Consider the following 14,717-nt stretch of genomic DNA (forward strand, 5'->3'; position numbering starts at 1 on the left):
CCCTCTCCCCAACCCCCCAGCCCAATCCCCTGAAATTGCTCAAGATCCTGAAAATAAAAGCAGGAAAGGTAGATTGAATAAGGGGAGGAAAATAGATCAAGAACAAAGGGTAAATGATTATCTCAGGAAAAGTTCCTGCCCCTCTAAACTCCGCCAGGTAGCAATTAGTGCCTGTGGGAAAATGCTGTCCTTGGAGTGACCTTGCTGCTGCTGAAGCCAAAAAGTCATGGTTCCGACAGTGAGCAGGTTGGTTGAATCCAATCGAAGAAGCCTGCAGGGAGAGGTTGGTCATGAGGAGGGGAACATGTTAACTCACATCCCAACTACACTGATAAAAGCTTAAAAAGGCATTCTGGAAAACTGGGTAAGGGGGCCAATGCCCAGGGAACCTGGGTTGCAAAGCCATTCCTATCTGAAGGGGATGGACTTGGGGCCCCTCTTGTCATCTCAAGTATATGAAGGGCCTGCAGGGTCCAAACGGCAGCCCTCTGGACACTGCAGCTCCCAGATCTACAATCCTCTCTTTCAGTTCTGATCAAGACACATCCACCTCTTGGCCATAAACTGCCAGCCTAGTGTCACCAGTTCCCTGAGGGCGGTGCCCTTGGCCTGCTGGAGATGGTGCATCTGCTTCCTCAAGGGCCCTTTTCCAACCTGGGAAAGTTTATGTTAAAACATGAAGGTGATAAAACAAATTAAGCCCTAAGGATCAGACTATCGGTGTTAAGTTTAGAAGTAACCTGTGCAGGGTGGTTGCTTTAAAATATTGTAACAGTCAAGAGAGTCTAGCACATTAAAGAATGACAGATGAGCCTGATTGCATTTTAAACGTGTAATAGAATTTAGACTTGTGAGTTTCAGTTGGAAGGGGAAAGAAAATTTGACTCCATTTTTGTGAATATGATGAGATTTTAAAGAAAATGGGTGCCTCACTATACTAATACACTTTATGTCTTGGGCGTATGAGAATTTATTGCTTGGAGATATTTTGCTTCATTAGGTAACCGAGGTGCTTACAAAGGAAATGTGATATATTAAATTTATGAATGCACTTCAAAGTGTTTAGGGGAATTTAATTAATTAAGTTTGTAAATGATTTTTCAAAGGAGCTTAGGGTCTGCAAGCTGAGTTAATAGATCATTAATCAAAGAGAGCTGAAGGTCACTAACTAGTCTTAACTTGCCATATTTATAAACAGGATAAGAAGATTCGTAAACTGAACTTAACTGCCAAAGGATAACTAGGTAATTTCTATGTTATGAAGGGAATAATCTAAGTAACTGTAAGTAGTCCTTTCTTGACTGCCCTCAGACATAAAAAAATAATTCACAGGGACAGTTATTAATGCTAATAGGTAAGATTTATGGAGCACTTTATGCGGGTGATCTTATTGCATCTTTCGTTCCAGAGGAGACCCTGGGAGAGAGGAACTTGCTCAAGGCCACACATCTAGGAGGTTGCACAGGCTGGACTTGAGCTGGCTTTTCCACCCCAGAGGCTACAGTATTTTATTTATTTATCTATTTATTTATTTATTTTTCACTTTGGAGGAAAAATTCTTCATTCTCCTTTTTTTCTTTTTTCTTTTGGCCGCGCTGTGCAGCGTGCAGGATCTTAGTTCCCCGACCAGGGACCGAAACTGCGCCCCAGTGGAAGCTCGAAGTCTTAACCACTGGTCCACCCGGGAAGCCCCCAGAGGCTACAGTATGAACCACAGTGCTGGAGGATCTCTGAGGCCTGGGTTTCCAAGGTCTGCACTGAGGTTCCTGGAGAATGGCTCAGACTTCCCTAACTTATTCCAGTGACTGCAATCTTGTCAGCACCCCAGCTGCCCGGCTGCTTTGGTGCTCAGCAGAAATAGGGAAGGGACTTCTTTTTTTTTTTTTTTGGACATCTATTAACTTTTTTATACATATACTTTAAGTCCAATTTTCCCTTAAAATGCATGTCTTCAGGATTCTTTTTTTCAATATTGAGATATAGTTGATGTACAATATTATATAAGTTTCAGGTGTACAATGGTGATTCACAACTTTTATAGGCTATACTCCATTTACAGCTATTATAAAATATTAACTATAGTCCTTGTGTTATACAATAGATCCCCGTGGCTTACTTATTTTATACATAGCAGTTTATACCTCTTCACCCCTGAATCCTCTCTTGCCCCTCCCCGGGGAGGGGACTTCTGAGTGGCCAATCTGAACCCCAAAGTACCATTTATGGAACTGCCACGTACTTGTGTCCTACAAACACAGAACTTCTGACAACAGCCATGGCCTGGTGACCAGTTACAGGTGTGAACCAGGAGCTATGCATATTTTCTTCCTTGTTGTATACATTAACTCTTTTCCCTTACTGTCTCTCTCTTAACAATTTACATAAGAAATGGTGATGTTTCACATTACAGCATCATTTCTAGGTAACAGAAAATTCAGGTGGGATTGGTGATTGAAGTAGAGGAATTAACAGTGCCCAGAGATGGAGGCAGAGACTAGTGGGATTTGGTGTCTAATACTTTGTGGAGAGAGTGAGTGTGTCCTCATCTGCAGGAGAGACGGTTGCCTCCTGCTGGCAGCAGTGTGAGGACGAGGTGATCACGGTCACTCGGGAGTTTAAATATGGGTTCTTATGCACGCTGAGGCAGAAAAGGATGGTCTGTGGCTGGGTCACGTCTGTTGTCTCCTGATTGCTTGTCTAAACCATCCTCTCCACTGCGGGGTTTGGAAATCTGAAAGCTGTGTTCCCTCTCTTGCCTTTATACCTGTGAGGTTCTGCTGACGAGAGGCAACCGTGGGAGATTGGAAGGGGGAGACAGGAAAAGCCCTTTTAGGGGTGGGGACTTCTGGTAGCGACTCTCCCAGTAGCAGTGGTAGCAGTTGTGGCAGCAGTGGTGGTACCTGGTAACACTGCTGCCCTTTTGCTTCCTGCAGGTATGAATCTGGAGGTAGCCTTAAGTTCCAGTGTTGGTCTTGCAGCAATTCCAACCCCTTTATCACTCATGCTCTGTGTTCAATCCCCTCAGTTTAAAATGTTGACGGTGCTTTCCAGATCTCAATCTCTTGTTTGCTTTTTGTGCTCAGCTCTTTGATTTAAAGATCGATCCCTCTTGTAGTATCTACACCAGGTCTGTAGCCTCAAACTGCTGTGTAGTGCTTCATCGGGTATTCATGGACCACATTGGACCTGTCTCCTTCTCCAGGGTGGACACCGAGATTGCCCCCCCAACATGCTGTGATAAATATTCTTACACATGTTTCCTTTTTAGACCTGTGTGGGAATTTATCTGTAATTAAAATATATACCCAGGACTGAAATTGCTTTGTCATAGATTATAGGTATGTCCATACTACATTTGACTAGGTATTATAAGATTGTGATACTGAAAAGCCACACCTCCCCAAAGTATAAGATATTGCTACATAATGCTATTCTGTAATTAAATTTCTCACACTTCAGGTCAGACAAAAATTCAAATAATTCCAACTGGGGAAAATTTTTTTTTAATTAAGGTGCAAATTCTAATCAACTCTACTGAAACAACAGAAACAGCGTTTAGGATAACAGCTTCTAGAATGAAACTGCAAATTCCAGCTTCACCATGCACTAGCTGTGTGGCTTTGGGGCAGCTGCTTAACTTCCCTGTGCCTCATTTTACCCATTTGTAAAATGGAGATGATAATAGTACCTACCTTATTAGGAGGTTATGAGAGTTAAATGTGGTAATACGCCTGAAGTGTTCAGAACAGTGTTGGCTATTATTGTTGGACATTTAGGTAATATCCAATTTTTTGCTATTTCTCAACAAAGCTGCAATGAAGTTCAAGATTTTTTATTATTACTCTTGCTGTTGTAAAAAACACATAGCATGAATTTTATCATTAATTATACTAAGTGAAATAAGTCAGACAGAGAAAGACAAATATCACATGATATCGCTTATATGTGGAACCTAAAAAAATGATACAAATGAACTTATTTACAAAACAGAAATAGACTCACAGACATACAAAACAAGCTTATGGTTACCAAAGGGGAAAGGTAGGGAAGGAGTAAATTAGGAGTTTGGGATTAACATATACACACTACACATATAAAACAGATAAACAACAAGGACCTAGTATATAGCATAGGGAACTATACTCAATATTTTGTAATTGCCTATAAGGGAAAAGAATCTGAAAAAGGACATATGTGTGTGTGTGTAACGGAATCACTTTGCTGTACACCTGAAACTAACACATTATAAATCTTCAATAAAATAAAAATACTTCAATAATTTTTCTTTAATTTATCATTAAAGTTCATGATTCCTAGAGTGCCTGACTTTTGCACTGGAGTTCTGTCCTTAAATGCCAGCCTGAGTTTAGCAACCGTTTAGCTTGGGACACCTGGATCTTTTTAGAGTAACAGGATCTCTCCGCACTGTCTGCCCCACTGCTGCATGATCAAGGCCTGTGGCTGGGAGAGCCCTTTCTGAGGTTCCCTGATTTCTACAGGGCCAAGATCCTTACCAGGGCCTCCCCGAGCCCTGGGGTGGGTGAGACAGAGCCCCAACCTCCGGTCAGGCAGTGGAGCGTCTATACAAGTTTGCAGGACATGAAGGGATAACGTTGATTCAAATCCCACAGCTCTGCCATCTGTGTGGTCTTGTGCAAGTGATGCTGCATCTCTGGACCTCTGTTGCCTCATCTGTAAAATGAATCACGGCCTCGAGGCTCATCAGCAGTGGGGCTTGGGTAAGTCATCTTTCCCCTTGGTATCTTAGTTTTCCCATCTGTGAAGTGGGGTATCATCGCCTTTATAGGTTTATTGTAAGGGTTAGGGATAATGTTTGTGAAGTGCCTGGCACGGTGCCTGGTGGAGATTCTGTGGTTGGTAGACAGTTTTAATACTGAAGATTCTGTCTGCGTGACCCTAGAAAGCACTGAAATGCTCTGAAAATTCTGACTGGTTGGCATCCAACCTGCACATCAAAAATAAGGCCCCCAGAGACCCCTCATGCTTATGCTCCAGGGTCTCTCTGAGCTTGGAAACCCTCTTTCTGGATGTCCTGTGGGAACACCGGGCTGCCTTCTGTCCCTGGTCCTGGGGCCACAGCCTCAGGACCCCTTCTGAAACCTCTTCCTTCTCCTCTGTCCCTATCCCCAACCCATCTTTATTTTCCACACTCCAAAGGCAAACTTTTTCCTTTCCAACATGAATGGAGGAAGACATTTCATCTACATACATTCCCAAGGGCACCCCGGGACGGGGCTGTCTCTACTTTCCCACCACTTATTTGTAACTGCTTCTAACTCAAAACAGCAAATCGGGGGACCCCAGTTTTAGCTATGAAATCTTGGAAGTCATCGCTCTCATCCTTACAACAGGAAAAAAGCTAAATGAACTGACAGATCCAGAGGACAGAAAATCAGTAATTACACAGTTGGGCTAAAGAGCACCATCAATTGTCTGGATCTAACTGACATGTGTAGAATACTTACCCAACAAGCGCAGAATACACATTCTCCTCAAGCTCACACAGAATACTCACCAAGTGTTTCTGTCTTCCCCAAACTCACATGCTGCTGCCCTAACTCCCAGTGTGGCTGTATTTGGAGATGGGGCCTCGAAGGTGGTAGTTAAGGTTATAACGAGATCATAACGGTGGGGCCCTGATTCAGTACGATCAGTGTCCTTAGAAGGAGAGACAGGACGTGAGCACAGAGCAAGAAGACAAGGGGAAAACCCACCCCAGACACCTATCCCCCTGGCCACTCCCTCTAACTTGCAGTTCCAGTTTCCAGAACTGTGAGAAAATAAATTTCTGTTTATGAAACCGTGCCCCATAGAATTAACGGAAGCTGATAACTAACAGAAACCCTTGAACTTGTCTTACAGAACAACAGATAAAGGAACAACTTGTTAAAACTCGTTTGCTTAGCCAAGGAATGCCAAAGATTGTTATAGAGGTCCAGGAGCTAAGAAGCAGCAAGGAAGAATTCCTCAACAGCTCTGAGAGGAAGCACTGCCAGCACCCTGAATTTGAACTTCTAGCCTCTGGAACTGTGGGACAATAAATTTCTATTGTTTTAAGCCAAAACAAAACAAAACAAAAAACACTCCATTGCTTGTAAACTGCCTTCATTGATTAAGTTCACTTTAGTTTTTTTCTTTCTTTTTTCCCCCCTTTCTTTAATTACATACCTTCCCAGCTTCACATAGCCCAGCTGTTCGACAGGAACTTGGAGTCAGCTCCTATTCAGTGCAAACCGGCCAGGGGCTGACTGGGACCACGAACCCTAGAACTGGCCTGTGCAGATGTCCAACGAATGGCCTTTTGACATCAGACGGCCAGAAAACTCTACCCTCAGATCATGCTAAGCACATAAATATGAGAAAGCATGTAACCCGGATGCACCTTCACAAAACATCAATTACCTCATCTTTTCCACCTACCTCCAATCACCTTTCCCCACACCCAAGGCCGCCCTGCTGATCTCATGAGTACCCCAACGCCCTCACCTTCCTTTCTTTTCTTGTTCATGGCTTTGGTGTCATATATAAAAAATCAATGCCAAATCCAAGGTCATAAAGATTTACCCTTATGTTTCCTTCTAAGATTTTTTCTTATAGTTTTAGCTCTTATAGTTAAAGCCATTGATCCATTTTGAATTAGTTTTTGTATGTGGCGTCAGAGAGGGATCCAGCTTCATTCTTTTGCTTATGGAAATCTAGTTGTGCCAACAGCATTTATTGGGGAGACTGTTTTTCCCCATTGAAGGGACTTGGAACATTTACTGAAAATCTGAAAACACAAGGAACTCTATTCAGTATTCTGTAATACCCTATATGGGAAAAGAATCTGAGAAAGAATGGATTAAAAAAAAAAGAGAGAGAGAAATCAACTGGCTGTCAATATATGAGTTTATTTATAGACTTTCAATTCTGTTCCATTGGTCTATATATCTATCCCTATGACAGTACCACATTGTTTTTTTGTTTTTTTTTTTGTTGTTGTTGTTTCTGTTTTTGTTTTTGTTTTGTTTTATTTTTGACTGCATTGGGTCTTTGTTGCTGCACACGGGTTTTACCTAGTTGTGGTGAGTGGGGGCTACTCTTCATTGTGATGCGCAGGCTTCTCATTGCGGTGGCTTCTCTTGTTGCGGAGCACAGGCTCTAGGTGCATGGGCTTCAGTAGTTGTGGCACATGGGCTCTAGAGCATGTGTCCCCTGCATTGGCAGGTGGATTCTTAACCACTGTGCCACCAGCAAAGTCCCAGTACCTCACTGTTTTGATTAATGTCACTTTATTATAAGTTTTGAAATTGGGAATTGGGAATTTTCCAACTTTTTTTTTTTCTTTTTCTAGATTACTTTGGCTGCTTGGGTTTTCTTGCACTTTCATATGAGTTTTAGGGTCATCTGATCCATTGCTGCAGATCAGGTAGTTGGGATTTTGATAGAGATTGCACTGAATCTGTAGATCAGTTTGGGGGGAATGTTGCCATCTTAACAATTTTAAGTTTTTTGATCTATGAACATGGGATGTCTTTCGCCTTATTTAGGTCTTCTTTAATTTTTCAACAGTTTTGTAGTTTTCAGAGTATGAGTTTTGCACTTCTTTTGTTAAAAGGATACTTTTGGGGACTTCCCTGGTGGTCCAGTGGTTAAGAATCTGCTTTCCAATGCAGGGGACTCGGGTTTGATCCCCAGTCAGGGAACTAAGATCCCACATGCTGTGGGGCAACTAAGCCCATGCACTCTAGAGCCCATGTCACAGCTAGAGAGAAGCCTGGGCACCCCAACAACAACAACAACAACAACAACAAAATATCCCACATGCCGCAAGGAAGATCCCACATGCTGCAACTAAGAGCCAAAGTGGCCAAATAAACAAATATATAAATAAATATTTTTTTTTTTAAGAAAAGGGTACTTCTGTATTCATAGGTAATTTACTCTGGTTTTTGTTTTTGTTTTTGTTTTATTGGCTGCATTAGGTTTTCATAGCTGTGTGCCGTCTTTCTCTAATTGCAGTGAGTGGAGGCTACACTTTGTTGTGGTGCACCAGCAGTTGTGGCACATGGTCTCAATTGTTGTGGCTCTTGGGCTCTAGAGCACAGGCTCAGTAGTTGTGGCTCACAGGCTTAGTTGCTCTGTGGCATATGGGATCTTCCTGGACCAGGGATCAAACCTGTGTCCCCTGCATTGGCAGATGGATTCTTAACCACTGTGCCACCAGGGAAGCCCGGTATTTTATTCTTTTTGATGCTACTGCAAATGGAATTGTTTTTGTAATTTCATTTTTGGTGTACGCAAAGCTATTGTATAAAAATACAGTTGATTTTTGTACATTGATCTTGTATTCTGCAAATTTGCTGAACTGATTTATTACTTTAATCATTTTTAGTGGATTCCTTGGGATTTTCTATGGATTTTCTATGTATATTATCTGCAAATAGAGACTGTTGTAATTGTTCCTTTCCAATCTGGGTGACTGATATTTCATTTTCTTGCCTATCTAAAATGCCTTGTCTAGAATCTCCAGTTTTGGGGAAAGCATTTAGTCTTTCACCATTAAGTGAAAGCATATTAGCTGTGAGCTTTTTGTAGATGCCCTTTATCCAGTTAAGAAAGTTCCCTTCTATTCCTAATTTGTTGAGTATTTTGTTAGTTTGTTTGTTTTTGTTTTGTTTTGTTTTGTTTTCTTACCGTGAAAGCGTGTTGGATTTTGTCAAATGCTTTCTCCCCCCATCTACTGGGATGATCATATGAATTTTGCTTTTTATTCTATTGATAGACTGTATTACAAAAAGTGTTTTTTCCATGTTAAATCAACATGGAAACCAACGTTGCTTTCCTGGGATAAACCCCTGGTCATGGTGTGTAGTTCTGTTAATAGAGTGCTGGACTCAATTCGATGGCATTTTGTTGAGGATCTTTGCATCTGTACTCATAAGAGATATTGCTGTATAGTTTTCTTTTCTTGTGATGTCTTTTCTGGTTTTGATAGCAGGGTAATACTGGCCTCACAGAATGAGTTGGGAAGTGTTCTCGTCTGTGTTTTGGAAATGTTTGTGAAAAATTGGTATTGATTCTAAATGTCTGATAGAATTCACCAATGAAGGCAACAGGTCCTGGGCTATTCTTTGTGGGAAGTTTATTGAATAATTACTAACTTGATCTCTTTACTTATTATAGGTCTATTCAGATTTTTTTTCTTGAGTTAGTTTCAGTAGTTTGTGTCTTTCTAGGAGTCTTGCTCTTCATCTGTTATCTAATTTGTTGGGATACAGTTGTTCACAGTAGCCACTTATGATTCTTTTTTTGTAAGGAAGCTCAGTAGTAATGTCCCCTTATTTTTGAATTTAGTAATTTAAGTATTCTCTTTTTGCTTGATCAATGTAGCTAAAGGTTTGTCAGTTTTGTTGATCTTCTCAAAGAACCAGCTTTTGGTTTCGTTGGTTCTATTATTTTTCTAGTCTCAATTTCATTAATTTCTATGCTAATCCTTGTAATTTCCTTTCTTCTCCTTGCTTTGGGTTTAGTTGGCTCTTCTTTTTCCAGTGTCTTAAGGTGGAAGGTTAGGTTGTTGATTTGAGATCGTCTTCTTCTCTCTCTTTTTTGTAAAGCTTTCTTTTTTATTTATTTTGGGCGCACCATGCAGCATGTGGGATCCTGGTTCCCTGACCAGGGATCAAATCTTGCCCCCTGCAGTGGAAGCATGGAGTCCTAACCACTGGATCACCAGGAAAGTCCTGAGATCTTTTTTAATGTAGGCATTTACAGCTATAAATTTCCTTCTAAGGACAGCATAACTGCATCCCACAATTTTTGGTACGTTGTGTTTTTTATTTTCATAATTTCAAAGCCTTTTCTAATTCCTCTTATAATTTTTTCCTTTGGTTATTCAGTAGTGTGTCATTTAATTTCTACATCCTTGTGAATTTCCCTAATTTATTTCTTTTACTAACTTCTAATTTTACTACATTGTGATCAGATAACATTCTTTGTATCATTTCAATCATTTTAAGTTTAGTAAGACCTGTTTTATGTACATTGGATAGAACAACTGGGCAGAAAGTCAACAAGGAAATAAAAGACTTGAACTATGCTCTATACAAACCAGGCCAAGCAGGACATTTTCTATAACATACCACCCAACAACAGCAGAATACACATTCTTCTCAAGGCCATGTGGAAAGAAACAAACAATTGAAACTAACTCAAGAAAAATTAAAAATCTGAATAGATCTATAACAAGTAAAGAGATCAAGTTAGTAATTAATCAGTAAACTTCCCACCAAAAAATAGCCCAAGACCAGGTGGCTTCATTGATGAATTCTACCAAACATTTAAAGAATCAATGCCAATTTTTCACAAACACTTCCAAAACACAGAAAAGAACACAATTCCCAACTCATTCTGTGAGGCCAGTATTACCCTGATATCAAAAGCAGAAAAGAGGGACTTCCCTGGTGGCGCAGTGGTTAAGAATCTGTCTGCCTATGCAGGGGACATGGGTTCGATCCCTGGTCTGGGAAGATCCCACATGCCGTGGAGCAACTAAGCCCATGTGCCACAACTACTGAAGCCCACACACCTAGATCCTGTGCTCCACAATAAGAGAAGCCACCACAACGAGAAGCCCGTGCACTGCAATGAAGAGTAGCCCCTGCTCGCCGCAGCTAGAGAAAGCCCGAGTGCAGCAACAAAGACCCAACACAGCCAATAAATAAATAAACAAATAAAAACAGAAAAGACAGCACAAGAAAAGAAAACTACAGAGCAATATCTCTTATGAGTACACGTGCAAAAATCCTCAACAAAATGCTAGCAAACTGAATCCAGCAGTCTATAAAAAGAATTATACACCATGATATTTCTATATCCCAGCATACATTTTATCTTGGAGATTATTCCAGGTGGCCATGAGAAGTATGTGTGTTCTACTTTTTACTTATTTATTTATTTATTTATTTATTTAAATTTTTTTGGGGGGGGTACACCAGGTTCAATCATCTGTTTTTATACACATATCCCCGTATTCCCTCCCTTCCTTGACTCCCCCCCCTCGAGTCTCCCCCACCCTCCCCGCCCCAGTGTGTTCTACTTTTATTGGGTGGAGTTGTCTATAAACACCTGCTAGGCCTAGTGTGTGTAGAGTTCAGCTCTTTTATTTCCTTGTTGCTCTTCTGCCCAATTATTCTATCCAAGGTTGAAAGTGGGGTATTGAAGTCTCCGACCATTATTGTTGAATTGTTGATTTCTCCCCTCCATTCTGTCAGCCTGCTGTGAAACCTCAGCAAGGAATGACTGCACTGGGGTGAGGGAGACTGGGGCTTCAGCATCCTCGGTCTGCCATGCCTGGGGTAGAGCCTCCATCTTATAGGTAGGGGCTGGGTAGGGGGAAGAAGTCTCCAACCTCTTGGCCACACTCACCTCTCCAATTTGGAGTTTGAGGGGATGAGAAATGCCTGTCCCTACTGCTGAGATACCCAAATTCTCGATCAGTTGCTGAGGGGAGAAGAAGCCTGTCTCGTTTGGCCACACACACCCGGAATGGAGCTTCCGTCAAGCTGAGATGGTTAGAGGCAGGGAGGGAGAGAGGAGGTGGTGGCTCAAATACCCACATACTCTTGCTGTTCTTACCAAGTTTTAGTAGATTTTCTTGAATGCATGTTTCTTCATTTGCTGTATGCTCATAGGACCATCTCCAATCACAAATTTTTCTAATAGTTTTCATTGGCTTTGCTTGTTTCACTGGGCAGGGGCTCTGCTTTCCTTTCAGAAGTGGGACCAAAAAAATTTTTTTAACACATAAAGAGTTCTTATGAAATTATTAGGGAAAAAACCGAAAAATGTGCAAAGAGCAATTGACAAATTATTTTAGAAAAGATACAAATGGCCAATTAACATAGAAAAATATTGAGTCTCTCCAGTAGTCAAAGATATTCAACTCAAAAGAATATATCATTTTTTAAATCAAATTGTCAAAAAAGAGAAGTAATAATACCTAGGATTGTCAAGGCCATGTGTAAATAGATGGTTTTCTGAGGGGAGAATAAAATAGTAATTTGACAATATACATGGAGATTTAAAAAAAAATTGACCTAGCAATCCTACTACTGAGAATTTATCCTAACAAAAATTCAAATATATATTATTTATAATATTAAACTTAAAACAATCTAATTGTCTTTTCTTAGGGGGTTGGTTTAATAAATTAGGGCATATTCAAACATAGCCATAAAAAGGATGAAGTTGATCTATATGAATTAAAGGTGGAACAGTATATTATAGAGAAGTCTGGCCCATATAACTCTGTTTGTAAAATCCAATCTATGTATAATCATTCTATCTAATTACATGTATGCACATGCATAGAAAAAATACTGGAGAATTTATCTTGAACTCTTACTAGAACAAGACTCTGGATGGTAACATGGGTAACTTTCAGTTTTCTAATTTTTGTCTTTCTGGGAGCATGTATGTTTAAATGTATCAATATCTCCAGTGGATGTGTATTATTTGTACCATAAAAAAACAGACACAAGTAGTGTTTCTTCCTGATGGCAGGTCTAGAAGTCAGGGGCTGTGGGTGGGCAGGGACCAACAGATCAAGGAAGTGTGAAGGCAAAGCTGGGTTCTGCAGGGTCTATAGGAGCTCCACTGCCTCCCAGAGCCTCACTCTCCCAAACTGTCCACTTAACAAGGGACAAACTTGGATGTAAGATATATTGCAGAAGGAGAATCCACCTGACCTTCACAGTCCTGAACCTGGAGGACTCTGGGTCATGCAACCTGGGAGATGTTGCCTATCAGAAACTGAGTCGTTCAATGGAAGAGACCTGGAATTTTCAGCATTTGGAGTCTGCAGTCCAGTCAAGCTGGGGAGGATGCAATGTCCTGAAGGAGGTGGACATGCTGGGCTTTGGCCTTGGAGACTTGACCCACTGCAGACCTGGGTACGGAGTAAAGAGAGGAAGTATTAAAGGGTGACCCAGGAAGAGATTACAGTGGGAAGGGGAAAAGAAAAGAGGATCAAGGGTAGAAGCTTGGGAGGAGGAAGGGGAACCCAAGGAGACGCGGTCAGAGATCGTGCAGGAAGGAGGGAAGTACCCCAGCCGAAGAGGAGGCCTGACCTGCAGAGGAATGGGTCCCACCGCTTTGCCCTGGGGCTGCCTGGAAGCCCAGTGCGCTGGGAGCCGCGCACACACCACACGGACACTAGGCGGCGCTGTGCCCCAGTCTAACAGCCACTCCTTTTGGTGTCGGGGTTTTCTTATTCAAGAGAAATTAATGTGTGCTGCCCTTCCCCCACCATGTCCTGTTTAACAGATGAGACGCCCAGAGAGGGACTGTGGTTTTCCCCAAAGCATACGGGGTGTTATGGCCGAAGTGAGGCCACTTTGCCCACCAGGCCCAGCCCTCCAGCACCACCCACTTTGTAGACTTGCTGGCAGTGAAATCACCTGCCTTGATTTTCCCATCCTTTCTGTTTCCGGTTCCCCACCGACCCCAACCCCATTCTCCTTCCACCTGTGGCCACAAAGATGTGTTTCAGTATGCTTTCCCATTAACACCCTCTAGCGGCTCCAGAATGCTTTTTACCCTAATATCCATCTTAGCCTGGCCTGCCTGCAGGGCTTCATGCCTCTAGAAGCTCACCCTGAGCTATTTGCTTCCTGGGTTTGCTCTGATAAAGCTGGTGGTGCTGTGTCACCTCCATCAATCTGTTGGCTCTGCTTCCCCACTCCTCCCCCACCTCTAACTACCCCTTTGGTCTCAGGTTGACTTCTCTGGCATCCCCTCTCATGCCTGCATTGCCATGTTCATGCCTTTAGTGTTTTTCCCCCTCTAGACTGAACTCCAGGGCAGTAGGACAGGGTCCATTTTGTCTGCAGCCTGTCCATCAGAGCCCAGCCTGGCTCTAGGAAGGTTATCACACTAAGGGTGACTATGCTGGCGGAGCAGGAGAGGAGCTGGCACCAGGTGTCACAGGGCAGGATCTTGGGGGCAGGCCTGCTGAGTGCTAAGATACAGCCAAGAGCGTCTGTCTGGAACTGTGCACAGAGCATCCTCTGTTTTCAGCGTCTGAACAAATGGTGTTCAGAACAGAATGGTCAGCCAGAGCTTCAGAATCGAGTAGGCAGAAGGGCCCCCACAGTTGGCCTCACTTTCATATTCTAGGAGCTGGTATATTTTAGTGTGTTTGAAAATAAAACCATCAGGGTTTCAATTCCAAGTTTTGGAGCATGTGGGGCTGCACCTGGAGCAGGTAGGACTCAGAATGGCCTTTGTTCTGACCTGGTCAGACCTCTCCCAGAGTTGGGGCCAACGGATCCTTGAGCCAGACAATGACGACAGCATGGAGGCACCCACAGAGCTGACGGTGGACCAGTGCCCCACCACAGTGTCGCTGTGGACCGACCAACTTTGCGCTGTTGGCCCACAGGACGAACACTTCAAAATGTCTCCCTCTCCTTTCTCTATTCCAACAAAGCTGTAGCAGTGGGTGTTAACAGAGGTTTTGGGTTTCCCCAGTGCATAGGCCAGACAGCTGCAGGGCTACTGAAACCCAAGTTCGTTATGCAAAGGAGATCATACACAGAGACTTCAAAAAAGGCTAAAGAAATGAAAAATGATCTAAATAAGCTTTTCTTCTGTTTCATATCTCAATGGTAAGTGATATTTAAAATCCTGTTATCCTTTTTCAGTAGTATTCAAAG

At 42.3% G+C, this 14,717-nt stretch overlaps 1 protein-coding gene across 1 annotated transcript in view; it reads left to right on the forward strand.

Annotated features, from left to right (window-relative positions):
* The window catches only part of ATOH8 (atonal bHLH transcription factor 8), a 67,142-nt gene extending 61,172 nt beyond the window's left edge, over positions 1-5,970 (forward strand). The window contains exons 3-4 of the mRNA XM_057743599.1: positions 4,632-4,739; positions 5,884-5,970. Of these exons, the coding sequence (XP_057599582.1) occupies positions 4,632-4,703 (72 nt within the window). The 3' untranslated portion in view covers positions 4,704-4,739; positions 5,884-5,970. The remainder of the gene's footprint in view (positions 1-4,631; positions 4,740-5,883) is intronic.
* The last annotated feature ends 8,747 nt before the right edge of the window (positions 5,971-14,717 follow it).

This window comes from Hippopotamus amphibius, chromosome 7, assembly GCF_030028045.1.
Source record: "Hippopotamus amphibius kiboko isolate mHipAmp2 chromosome 7, mHipAmp2.hap2, whole genome shotgun sequence".
NCBI lineage: Eukaryota > Metazoa > Chordata > Mammalia > Artiodactyla > Hippopotamidae > Hippopotamus > Hippopotamus amphibius.